The sequence below is a fragment of the Austrofundulus limnaeus genome, unplaced genomic scaffold, assembly GCF_001266775.1.
Source record: "Austrofundulus limnaeus strain Quisiro unplaced genomic scaffold, Austrofundulus_limnaeus-1.0 Scaffold81, whole genome shotgun sequence".
Classification (NCBI taxonomy): domain Eukaryota; kingdom Metazoa; phylum Chordata; class Actinopteri; order Cyprinodontiformes; family Rivulidae; genus Austrofundulus; species Austrofundulus limnaeus.
The window spans coordinates 1,196,749-1,210,509 of record NW_013952483.1 but is presented as its reverse complement, the minus strand read 5'-3'; the positions used below and the strand labels follow the sequence as shown (position 1 = coordinate 1,210,509).

Sequence of the window (13,761 nt, the reverse complement as noted above, 5' to 3'; positions counted from 1 at the left end):
TATGTTAAGATTAAACTTAAAATACAAGTAACTTCAAGAGACATTTATAATAGATTTAAGTTCATTTCTAGATTTGCACACCTTATAAGACCCCATATACTCAAATTTTAAATTATGAAAAGTCCCAAGAGCCTTTGCTGCCTGAGCAAACGTTGAATTTTCTCCATGTCCATGGGCTGAGAAAAAAAAACAAAAAACAAAAACAAAAAAATGTGGGCAACCGCACTGGCTGCAGCTTAATCATAAAAACAATACAACTTTCCTTGAAATATTTGCATTTYGTGTATTATATTATTGCATTTGGACCACCCCCCTCGGATTKMWTTTWATTTTGGCCCTTTCAGAGAAAATGTTTGGGCACCCCTGTTCTAAACGGAGGATAAAACATTCTCAGGATTCACCACCTCATTGCAGTTGAAACAACTGATGATATGCATTTTGCAAATTGAATCTTTTTGTTTTTATACCCAGGCTTATTTTTGTGTGCTTTACTGCTGTACAAAACAAGCTCACATGAGAACGAGCATTAGAGAAACTGTTTGTTAAGCAGGCGTCCTGCAGATTTGCTCTTGCTGTAGTGGGTACCTGAATTAATGACTGTTCAATATTCCATTATTCTGTAATCAGGTACTAAAGGGCCAAAACRCTGCACGGTCCCAGATGATCTGGACCCTGCTCCTTAAAGCCAGCAGTCAGGACAGTAACAAGGCAAAGCATGAGAACGCGAAGACAACAGATGTAGCATCTCTGAATAATCTGCTTTATTTATTTAACTGGATATTTGATTTGCCCTTTTTGGAGAAAATATATTTTAAGGTTTAATATGGCTGTTTTTCTGCAGAATATGTTTGCATTATTATTTAAATCTATAAAGGAACAACTCATAATAGTTGTGTCAAACAAAATATGCTTCCTGTACGTATCATAGTCTGGTTTGGTCATGATAAACATGTAACAGGTCACAGCCAGACCAAACTAGAAACAGATGCTTTCAGGGTTTTTTTTTTTAATGAATCAAATCTAAACATGCAGAATTCAAAATATGTTAATGAGCATTTCTGTGTGCAGGTTTCTGCTTACCCAGCTGCATTGAGGTGCGCGCCTGGTTAACCGTGTGCTGGCTGGAGCGCAGGCAGTTCTTCAGCTGGGCGGCGGCAGTTTGTGGCGAGGAGGCGGGGCTGACGGCGTTACCGGAGCTTGCCGACGTCACGAGYGGGGTGGCGGGACGAGACGAAGAGGGGCCCGGGGATCCCGGAGACGAAAGGTCCGAGATTTTACTCGCCACTTGCGTACTCCCGTTTCCTCCTCCTCCTCCTCCTCCACCGACGGGGCTGGATAAACACGAGCCACGAGAAGCACTGAGGCTGAATGGGGCCCTGTGAAGGAGACAGCAGAGGAACAACATTATTGTGTGAACGTTTAAGAATTTACACTTTTGAGATTCATATTTCTTCTGTACAATTTTCGGCATGCATCTTATTCCACAATTTTTTTCTATTATAACAATTTATATGACAAAACAGTTTTCTTTTTCATGACACTATGGCTGACTTTTGGTACTTCAGCAATTTATACTTTTTTAAGCTACTTAGCTTTTTCTGCCATTTTGTTCCTATTGAAAATGAATGGAGCGGTTTTCAACATCCTTAAACCCTTCAAAATGTTCATAAATCTTTACTGTAAATCAGGGCTAAACTAAATTGCTCCAGGGGGCACMGTTAATGCAGGCCAACAGCACAGAGGCTGAACATCCAGCAATTAGTCTTTATGTAAATAAACCAATTATTACAAAGATCTGTTACCTTTGAATTAGTCTATTTTGCTGCATTTAGTCATAAACACAACATGTGGAATAAATGTAGTGATATTTAAACAATCTCAAAAACAAAAATAACACATTCTGCCTCCTATTTAACACAAATAATATTTTGACATCTATGACTTGCCAATTTTATTTTCACTTTCATAGTTTTATCTTTAACTGCTTGTAGTTTTAATGGTCTTGGGTGTTCATAGAAATGGTTTTTACCAGCTTCTGGTCAAGATTCTGACTTTTCTGTAGAAACCACACATGCCCATATCTACTGTAACTAAAAGAACTTATAATAATTAAAATAGATAATTGGGGTTTGGGCTTAAGAGATGAATTAACCAATTGGCGGGCCAAAATTTGGTCACTCATGGACCGGACGTGGCACGCGGGCCGCCAGTTGAATTGACCTACATTTTACCTTTGGTTTTTTTTTTTTCAGTTTTTGTAAATGCTTTGTATTAATTTTAGCTTCCTCTGAATCCTGTTTTGCCTATTTTAGTTGTTTTTCTACTGTTTTAGACATCATTMTGACCCTTTGCTATTCTGCTAATTTTTACATTGTTAGGCTTCTTTAAGCATCTTTCTGTTATTTTAAGCTTTGTATGCTTCTTTTAGCCCGTTTATGCTAATTTCAGCAGTTTTTCTGTGTTTTTAGCTGCTTTTTAAACAAATTTGAGCTTTTCTTCCAGATACAGTAAAATCACTCTATTGGGATGATTTCAGCTTCTTGCTTAATTCAGAAAGCATGTTCCCCTTTAGTTTCTTTCTGCTATTTTAAACTATTTCAACTACTTTTTAAATAGTATTTTTAGGCTAGTTTCTGCCTTTTTTTTTTTTAGCTATTTAGTAAAACTCTTTCAGCAGTAAACATTCACACTGCAAAGTCTGGTTTAAATTTGATTCTAAACTGATATTGTTCTGAGCATAATCACTTTTTAGTCATTTGATTTTATCTCGGCAACAAACTGGGGGACAGACTGGTGCAGTTTTTATTTTTTTTTAAATGTTTTTAAAATTTAGCTCAGCGCGCATCAAATTGTATGTGCTTGCAAACTTCATTGAGCTGCTAGCATAGCTGTGGGGAACCCTAACCTTGTTAAGCAAAAAATTATTAATGCTAATGCGTTTTCTTTTCTTTGTAATAGCATAGCGGAGGCTGCGAACGGTGCTATAAAGCTCTGTCAGAGTGAGTAATGTCAAAACTATTATCTGACTGGTGGGTCGGCACGGCGTGGTGTCCCCGCTGCATCATATGTGTTGCTGCAGGCTGCTCATGTTTCTGTCTGCAGAGTGCTGAATGGCAGAACGGTGAACTGAACATTATCAACGCAGCCGTATTCACACTCTTATGGCTGCCCATCGACTTCCCGTCAGACACACACAGAGTTTATGGCTCTCTGCGAGCGGCTGTGTGTGTGCTGCTTCTGCTGAAAGACACGGCAAACTTCTTCGCAGGTTTTGATTTTTAAGGTTTTATGTGGTGTTATGCACACAACATTTAGACATTTTTGTGGATGTTTACCATGTGGTGCTACAGATATTTTTGGTTCGAGCTTGAGACCAAAAGATTTTTCAACAGATCTTGGGTGAAAACTGCATTTTATAAATATTAGTCTCAGTCTTTTTGAGTGTTGATGCAAGTGTCTGTGCTGGTTTGGAAGCCTCTCATTATCAAACAGAGAAATTTCTAAGCTGCACTGCAGACAAAGGGGGGGAGTAGTAAGGAAAGGGGGGAGCGGGGGAAGAAGAAGAGAGTATGCTTGCGTAAAAATAACAAATTGCCTCTCATTTGATTATACACTCATCCTGCCTTTCTCTCTCTCCCTCCCTGAGATTGCATAAGCGCAGGATGTGAAGCAGCCATTCATATCCACTAAAGAAGGAAACCTGCTGGGTTTTTTTTGCAGCAATTTTATCTATTTGTACCATTTCTTTAGCTTTTTCTTCTTTATCCTTCACCCACACTCTGTTGCTTTATTGTATTTCTGTGCAAAACACATCGGCTGCCACAATTCTCTCCATTCCTTTCATCTTTTCTTCCACAGCTCAGCAAGTGTCTGCATTTAAAACTGTTTTTTAACATTAGTTCACCATGCTCTCCTTATCTTCTATGACTTTTTGTGTAATTTTTTTCCCTCACTTTCCAGCTATGTAGTCAAGTTGTTCAGTTTCCAGCATTCTCACAGTTTTCTTGACTCCATTAATGGAATGTAAGAGAAATGTCTGAGGAGGAATATAGATTAGATGAGCATATTGGCAACTATTTTCATTGCAATATACAGCGGGTAAAATAAGTATTGAACACGTAAACATTTTTCTCAGTAAATATATTACTAGAGGTGCTAATGACATGAAATTTTCACCAGATGTYGGTAACAACCCAAGTGATCCATACATACAAAGAAATCAAACCATAAATGTCCAGAAATGAAGTTATTTGTAATAATGTGGAATGGCACAGGGAAAAAGTGAACATACTTACTGAAATTTATCTAATACTTTGTACAAAAGCCTTTGTTGGCAATGACAGCTTCAAGATGCCTCCTGTACTAGTCACATGCATTGCTCAGGTGTGATTTTGGCCCATTCTTCCACACAAACAGTCTTCAAATCTTGAAGGTTTCGTGGACCTCTTCTATGAACTCTGATCTTTAGTTCTTTCCATAGATTTTCTGTTGGATTCAGGTCAGGTGATTGGCTGGGCCATTCCAGCAGCTTTAGTTTCTTTCTCTGAAACCAACTGAGAGTTTCCTTGGCTTTGTGTTTGGGCTCATTGTCTTGCTGAAATGTCCAGCCACGTTTCATCTTCATCATCCTGGTAGATGGAAGCAGATTTTTATCAAGAATGTCTCTGTACATTTTTCCACTCATCCTTCCTTCAATTATTTGAAGTTTGCCAGTACCATATGCTGAAAAACAGCCCCACACCATGATGTTCCCACCTCCAAACTTCACTGTTGGTATGGTGTTTTTGGGCTGATGTGCAGTGCCATTTGACCTCCAAACATGATGTGTATTCTGGCATCCAAACAGTTCAATGTTGGTCTCATCTGACCAGACTATATTCTCCCAGTATTTCACAGGCTTGTTTAAATGTTGTGCAGCAAACTTTAAAGGAGCTTCAACATGCTGTTTCTTCAGCAGTGGAGTCTTGCRTGGTGAGYGTGCATACAGGCCATGGTGGTTCAGTGCATTACTTATTGTTTTCTTTGAAACAAACGTACCTGCTAATTCCAGGTCTTTCTGAAGCTCTCCACAAGTGGTCCTTGGCTCTTGGACAACTCTTCTGATAATTCTTTTCACTTCTCTGTCAGAAATCTTGCGAGGAGCACCTGGTTGTGGTTGGTTTATGGTGAAATGATGTTCTTTCCACTTCTGAATTATGGCCCCAACAGTGCTCACTGGAACCTTCAGAAGTTTAGACATTCTTCTGTAACCGATGCCATCATTATGCTTTGCAACAATAAGGTTGTGAAGGTCTTGAGAGAGCTCTTTACTTTTACCCATCATCAGATGGTTCTTGTGTGATACCTGGCCATCATTTGGGACTGAACCAGCTGATATTAATTTGCACTGACAAGGGGCAGGCTTGTTTTCTATTTACTGAGAGAGTTCAGCTGGTGTCTTGGCTTTCCATACCTTTTTACACCTCCCTTTCTTCATGTGTTCAATACTTTTTCCCTGTGCCATTTCGATTTCTTTGTATGTRTRGATCACTTGGGTTGTTACCAASATCTGGTGAAAATTTCATGTCATTAGCACCTCTAGTAATATATTTACTGAGAAAAATGTTGACGTGTTCAATACTTATTTTACCCGCTGTACACATATAAAACAATTGGCATCATCTGTTAGAGTCAACCTTTTTGTCTGTTAGCCAAATAAATTATAAAATACACAAYGTATTTTAATGAAACTTGTAAAAAGTTAATAATTGGATGTACATCTACAACTTCTTAGGTTTTGGAATCATACAGTGTTACACTGATGCAACAGCTAGTCAGCATTAGTCAACATAAAGCTAGATTTAACCCAGTCTGTTTTACAGATATTGAGCTGAAATTTGATGTGATAGTAGCTGAGAGTAATACACAAAACACTCTCCAAGAACTCATAATATCTTTTAAAATTGTGCACAATTTGACTAAGTCACGCTCAACATAGTCTAAAGTCTAGCAATAAGGGCAATAGACAATATGTATTCTTTCAAGAAATGTTTGCTGGCATCTAATTCCAATCGGTTTTTGACCTGATTTTCAGCCTAAAATGACTGTGGGGGAAAAAAAATAGAAAATACAACCACTGCAGTGCCTTTGTGAGAGATAAAAAATTTAGGATGCCATATTTTTGCATTATACTGTTGTCTGGGCCTGACTCAGATTTATTGAGTGATAAAATAGAACAGAAAAAAAAATACACTTGACTACACTATCAGACCACTTCAACCCATCATGGATGAAATAAGATTGCTGCTTCGTTGTATCTAAYGGTGGCAAAGAAATGATGTCACAGCCGTACCCTCTGACCTCCACTGACCTGGACACGGGGGTGACGTAGTTTCCCGGGAAGACTCCAGAGGCAGCAGTTCTCAGTGAGGTGCCTTTAAACCATCCGTCCTGACACTTTTCTGTCACCCGGTACATCTCCCCTTTCCTTAGCTCCAGCTCGTCAGCTTTCTGAGGCTTGTAGGCGTATAGGGCCAAATATCTAAGCAACAAATAGTTAAAATGTGGGTAAAACACATTAAACTGTCTACTGGATTCAGATTAGTTCCCAGTTGGCGTCTGAAACCATACATGTACTCACAATGATTTGTGCAGCTTGTTAACTAACTTAAATAAGTGAATTAACTAAATAAGTATTTAACTTTAGAAATATGAATGATTAACACAATTTTCTTGCGCTATCCTGAATATGGTTAAAGAATAAATAACACATAATTATCCTTCAAAACATACTTATTGTTGTAGCATCTAAAATCCAACTTATAGGACAATAGAAGGCTTAAAAAACATTTCACTTGATAAACCCTTTATGTCATTTATATTACTTTAAGTCAAAATCAGTGGTGGGCCTGGGCAGTGCTAATTCAAATTTTAGTTGCACAGTTTCTAAAGCCCTAGTCAATTTATTTAGGTCCACAAGTTCAAAAGCACATATGCTCAATAAAACTTAGCAGAAGCTAATTTTAATGCGCAACATACGTAATCTCCAATTACCACTAAACATTCAGGTAAGAGAAAAGTCAGCACTTTAGTACCATCTAGTGATAAGATAATTTCCTTTGACAGATTGGCACATATTGGTGCAGAATRGRGAGGTGATTYGTAGAAACAGACTTTTAAATCATGGTGGTAAACAAAAAATGGTTGTGGATTGCCAGTTCTGCTGCTTCTTGGTAATTTTCTTGTGTTTATAGCAAGGCTTTGGTAAGAAAGCATGCAGATATATTAGTAATTTTAAACTGTTTGTAGTAAAACCGAAGCAATGCATTCTGGGTAGGTTGCAGGACACAGAACAGGAACTTCATTCTTTTCAAAATAAGAGCGTGAATTTAAACTTTTATGTGTTTCTTTCTTTACTATTATTTATTTATTTAATATTTATTGCYGCTGTGCCCCTCGGAGAGGAGGTACAATATGCACAGCTGAGTGTGGTTCTGCAGATCAGAACCACAGGTGGATTGTCACCCAGTGAAGAAATTCTAATTGCTTCCTGCCACGCAAAGAGTTGTGGGAACACTACAGTCTCTACTAAGTGAAAACCATCACCGAGAAGAGTCAGAAGTCAGAGTATAAARCTTTGTGAATGCTATCTAGACTGARGGGTCGCTGTTTCCTCACAATCAAGGATCATTGTGTTAAGTAGAGATGACTTTCCCTTCATTGTTCAAGAAAATCACGACAAAGTTTTAATCAGTTATGTGGCTACAAAATGTAGTGAGACTAGACAGTTTTTTCTCTTTACTTTAGATGAAATTAACATGTGAATGTGAACCATTACTGTATTTGCGATTAGCGCTACACAATTCTAAATTTAAAAAGCATAAATCCACACATCATTTTATGAAATTAGTAAAACCCCTAAAGCACAAAGGAGAAATTTAAGTCCGCAATCAGCGCATTTGCGCTTTAACGAACTAGTGCCCACCACTGGTCAAAACGATCCCTCTATGTGACCACTTGAGGCTCACTGCATGACACTCCTTTCTGAATAGTTTAACATTCTGTAATGCGCCTTAACYAATACGCCATTGTTTACACCAGCTTACAAAAAGCGTGTGGGATGCTGCATATCATTGTTATGTACTATATTTGACTGTGTGCGTTGAATATTCTGCTTATGTAAACACCTCCTGTCGTGGAGAGACGCTCACATTATGTAGCACAAGACTGGATAAGAGTGCAGAGTAAACAAGCCTTATATGTGCTACTTCCCYGTTACCATGGTAACAGATGTGGGGACTGTCTCCCATCTCCCCATGGCAACAGGAACAGTTGCCAGGTCAAGATGAAAACGTCGGACCTCATCAATGGGACAAAGCCATTCTGTGTTGGTAAGTGTGTATGTGTGGTTGTGTACCCATTAAGCTATTTGGAAGGTGATAATATTAGGGCCGACAATGCTGCTGTATTTGACTCACATCCTGCCAGAAGGACAGCAATTAATAGAGAATACACACACATCGGAACACCTAAACTAGTGGGGACCTTCAGTGATATGAGCCACAAATCTAATTCCAGCCTTTGACAAACAAACAGATGAAAACAAGAGGGAAGTTTAGGAGCACAATTAATTTTCTGACTTTTCTTTACTCTGTCCTTAGGGAATACTTGTAAAGATGCTCCAATACCACAGTACTAATAAACCTGCTTTCTTCTTTTAAGCTTATTATGGAGGAGCCATGTCAACTGTGTGGATATGTATATTTTTTTCCAGTGTTATACAAAGTACCTTAAAGTGATACTTGAGTAAAAGTACAGGTATCTTATCATAAAATCACTTTGGTAAAAGTTGAAGTCTCCTCCAAAAATATCACTTGAGTAGAAGTATTAAAGTATCTCATTTATTTTGGACTTAAGTATCAAAAGTAAATTTCTGACATGAAATGTACTTAAGTATTAAAAATAAAAGTATTGAGTAAAAGCGAAAAAGGACATTTATTGGGAGGTGAACTCTCCAAAAAACATTTTTTTAAAGGTGTGCAKCTGTGATGGACTGAGTAAAACTTATACACCGTCAGAATGTAATATATTTATACCTTTCATATGAATATACTTATATACTTTCTATATATACTATGTACTTTCTACGTCTTACCCTTTTAAAAATGTAAGGAGTAGAAATTACAGATAATTGTGTAAAAATGTAAGGAGTAGAAGTAAAAAGTAAGCTGAAAAATAATTACTCAAGTAAAGTACAGATAACCAAATTTTCTACTTAAGTACAGTAACAAAGTATCTGTACTTAGTTACTTTACAACAGTTTTTTTTCTAAATTATTTTGTGTTGGCAATAGTGGTCCACACTCCTTATTTGCTGGTAACACATCATAAAGTTGCTAAATGCCATTAAATAGGTTTAATCAGGATGCTAATTTTGTATCAATTTTACAAGATTCTAATTTGTTTGGGCCATTTATGCAAAGCTCGTAAAATCTAAAGTGAAACCTTCAGCTTCAGTTTTTACAAGTTCTTTATACAATTTATGTGTACTGACCTAATGTTTTCACCGTGTTTAAAGTGAAACGGAAACCTCTCGCCGCCACATTTCTGTCTTAATTTTTCCAGGTTGTCAAGTTTGTTATGAAGCCAAAGCCTCACACAATTTAATGAACTGTATTTTTCCCCCTGAAGGGGATTTCATCCTTCACCAGTGAAGGAGTAAATGTGGTTGCAGAGGTGGTGGAACATGGCCAATATCTCTGGGCACAAAAGGAGCCAATATGTCGAACGCTGTCAGAAGGGAGTTTTGTGAAATCTCGCTTGAATCTCACATGTATTCACTCTGTTGGTAGAGAGAGCGGGCAGGTGGAAAGAGGCTCTCACAAAGAAAGAAAGAAAAAAAAGAGTGCAGCTGGATAAGCTGACAGCACAGAAGGGTACTCACATATTGAGTGGTAGCTGCACCTTGGCATGGGCCAACAGCTCTGAGGTTAGAGATGCCACTTTGGGAGGGAGAGGTACCCCCACCGAGGAGGGGGAGGGACCTGGAGGTGAYGCATCCTAAAAACATGCAAACAGACACACTAAGTGGCGTGCATTTATTATTATGGTAATAACGGTAGTTAATAATGCATTACCTAAAATATTTTCTGGCAGACATTTTAGCAGTAATTAGAATCAGTAAAAAATAAAAAAATAAAAACAATAAACCAGGTATAAATACAACCATCAGCCTGTCTCCTGCTGACAGCGATCAAAAAAATAAATGAATTTATTTGTATCAAAATGACAGAAGACAATATTTAGTGCTATAAAGAAACCAATGTTCTTTAGGCACCTTTGTAAAACACCTCCACTTGAGGAAAATTAATGTATCTTTTATTTATTTCTATAAGTTTTTGCTGGTTTTATGTACGTCTGTTACCAAAATATCTTATGACTGATGATAAAATTCCAAGCATTAATAAATTATGCAAGATCCTATTTAAACGGGCAATATTATGTGTTTCTCAGGCATATATTTAAATACTATACCATAATGAAGTATCTATGTCACCTTTAGCTGTTATTAAAATGYTGTTTTTCTGTTTAAATGGAAAATAAACATATCTTGTCATCACTWTCTCTTCTAAACGCCTTGAAATTGGCCTCTGTCTCTTTAAGAACCACCTTCCGCTTCTGTCCCGCMCATTTAAGTGCGGGGGGGTTCACACGTGCGCTACGATGCAGTTTACTTGGCATTTGAAAATACATTTCCTCAAAGGTATTTTGAATCTGAAAAGAGCTTCACTGAGTGAGAACTAATGTTGAGAGCAGCAGAAAATTTCAGTTTCACTCGTTTGCTTTGTTACTGCCGAGAGCCTTGCAGGAGTCATGGGCAGGGTGTGGGGTGGGGTGGTGTGCTCCGTGATGAGGAAGGTCAGCTTAAAGACACGTCCTAGGGGCGTTTCAGGTACTAAAAGGCGTTTCTGGTCCCCACCTGTCATTTTGCTCCTCAGCATGGCTTCATAAAAACGCTGCAGGATTTCTCAAACATGCATGAATGAGTCAAAGCAAGGCTTTGGACATGTTTTTTTTATGAGAGTATGACATTATAACATGATATAAAACTCAAAAAAGTTGATTTTGCATGATATTGCCCCTTTAAAAATTTACCATTAATTATTTGYGGTCAGCTGTCAGTCTTTCAAAGTATCTCATGTTCCATTGAACCCATTTTAATGACCCCTTCAACTACCTGCTGGACATATTTTGGTAGAAGCTTTGGAACTTCTTCTAGCCAGTTAAAAATTATAATAAAAAAAGGAAAGTATTCGAATTCCCAAACAGCCTCATTTAATATTCACAGTGTGTTCTTGTGCGGATGCACCTGAATGCGTGCAGCGGCTCTGGGGTCCGAGGAGCTGATGAGGACTGGGTGAGAGATCTCCATGCTGTGTCTGTTGTTGAGCTGGGCAGCTCTCTGGCTCACAGACAGGGCAGAAAACGAGTGGCGCTTCTTCGCGTTTTTCTTCCCCTCGCCTCTCCTGTGGCCGGAGCCGTTTCCATTAGACGGGGAGGAAATGGGGGAGGGCCCGGGAGAGCAAGGGCCCAGTGGGGCCGGCTCGGAGCTGGGACCCGGTGCATTAGCTGGCATCGGTTTGTCAATCTCCATCAGCTGCTTCGCGGTTTCATTTAACTGAGGGGAGCAGAGGGCAGAGAGGGAGATGGGGGGAGGGAGGGACGAGAGAAAAGCAGTTGTTAGATGTCAGAACTGAGTGCTTCATATACATCTGCTACATACACAAGTGTGACCTTTTCTGACTTGTTCTCGTTGGCTGCTGCTTAAACCTGCAGCAAAACAATCATCACTTACAACAGCTGCATCATGTAACGCTCTCGCTGCTCCACACAAACACACACSAGGGTAAGCATCCACCTCACTTATCTAATTTATTATACGCACATGATTTACCACGGCAGCAAWGCTACTGCTGATTGCGCCAATATTTACAGAAAACATATGATACGGCTGTGAGAGCCGCTCTCAGAGGAGGCACCTCTGGGAGCAGGAAGTATGCAGTAYGAAGGAAAGAATTGACTCGTGTTAATTTATCTGGAATGATGAACGAACTAATTACCAGAACAAAATGAAATCAAGTCAGATAATTATGAACATAACAAAGGGTATGTTTGCAAAAAGMAGAAGTCTGTGAGAAAAAGGAGAGGAGAAAAACACCATCAAAACCTGCTACAGCAAGAGATCTTGCAGCTTGTGTTTTATTTCTTTTTAAAAATGTCATAGATAAGTTTTTTTTTTCACTTATATTGCATCTGGATTTAAAGTTAATTAAAAGAGAGCAGCCAAGAGGCTTAGGTGGCACTTATGTAGAAGTTTCTGCTCTGGGCTGGCTTATGTACACGTACCTGTTTTCTTTTCTTTTTTTTTTAGAATAAAAGTCTTTTTCAGTCCTTTTGAGGACTTGAGATTTAAGGAAACAATACTGAAAGTAGATACAATACATGTGTAAGAATTATGTGTTTTATATCGGCTGAAGTCAGATGGAAACACAAGTGTTAAATAAATTGATCTGTGATAGGAATGAATGTCATACAACACCAGAATTCTGGATCTGAGTGAGGTTTATTGTCTCCGGGCTGACAAGCGAAACCACACTGAATGAAAAACAGGAAGTGCATGTTTTTATACACGATTCTTCAATGCCTGAGTTCGCCCCCTACTGACCTACGGCTGAATCACAGGCATTCAGACAAAGACCTCAATCTAATGGTTTTAAAACAGTTCACTTATGTGTAGTTATAATTCGGACATGTATCTACTCTATTTCAATTAACCCGTAATAGATCAAACATTATACAAGTATTATAAAATAAGGAAACACTAATACTCTGGTGTTGTTTTCTAACATCAGTACTAATCTATAAATAACTATAAATTTCTTCAATCCTCCCTTTCACATGACCAAATCATGTACATGTATCTGTACAAAAAATTTGAGTATGGGCTTTTGATTTGGTATGCAGCAGGTGTATTAAACAGCTGTAAAAAAGCAGCTTTGTATAAAAGGAGACATATTCTGCTTTTAAATCCTTTTTCCACATTTAAATCATTCAGTTGGGGTCTATATAAAGTGGAACTGCAAAGCTCTGGTTTGAATTCCTCCTTATCGTAACACCAGAAGTCCCTCTTTCACCCCTTTTCCGAGATGTGCTTCAGAATAACTTATTTTGACGATGTCTCTAAATCCAAACGAGGCGCTTCACACCCCATCCCCCCTCCAGCTTTCAGACTGGTCCATTCCAGTTTGGTGGATGGGTTTATGACTATACAGCAGTGCAGAAACGTTTTATTTACAAATTAGTTAAAAGATGTCAACAACAGAAGACTTGTCCATCCAACCACACATGTTGGAGCCAGAGTCCGACCCAGAGTGAGGAGAAAATCAAGACCACCAAATTGTAACTGATATGTCTCTACCTGATTTTGCGGTTGTGTCGCAAAAGCTGTGATGTAAGAGTTAGAAAACATCATGGAATATAGAGAAAACTGAAGGGGTTGAAAAATATGACCCAAACATAATATATAGATCAGTGTTTTTCAACCCTGGTCCTCAAGGCACACTTTCCTGCATGTTTTAGATGTTTCACTGCTTCTACACAGCTGATTTCAAAAGATAACTGATTAACAGGCTTGGCTGAACCGCTATCATCTGAATCAGGTGTGTTAAAGCCGTAAAACTTCCAAATCCATCCATCCATCCATTTTCTTCCGCCTATCCGGGGT

General features: G+C 38.5%; 1 protein-coding gene across 1 annotated transcript in view; it reads right to left on the bottom strand.

Annotated features, from left to right (window-relative positions):
• LOC106519732 (SH3 domain-containing RING finger protein 3) overlaps positions 1-13,761 on the bottom strand; it is a 115,534-nt gene that overhangs the window by 9,261 nt on the left and 92,512 nt on the right. Inside the window, exons 4-7 of the mRNA XM_014011517.1 lie at positions 11,347-11,655; positions 9,922-10,037; positions 6,350-6,520; positions 1,081-1,376 (exon numbers count right to left, since the gene is read on the bottom strand). Of these exons, the coding sequence (XP_013866971.1) occupies positions 1,081-1,376; positions 6,350-6,520; positions 9,922-10,037; positions 11,347-11,655 (892 nt within the window). The remainder of the gene's footprint in view (positions 1-1,080; positions 1,377-6,349; positions 6,521-9,921; positions 10,038-11,346; positions 11,656-13,761) is intronic.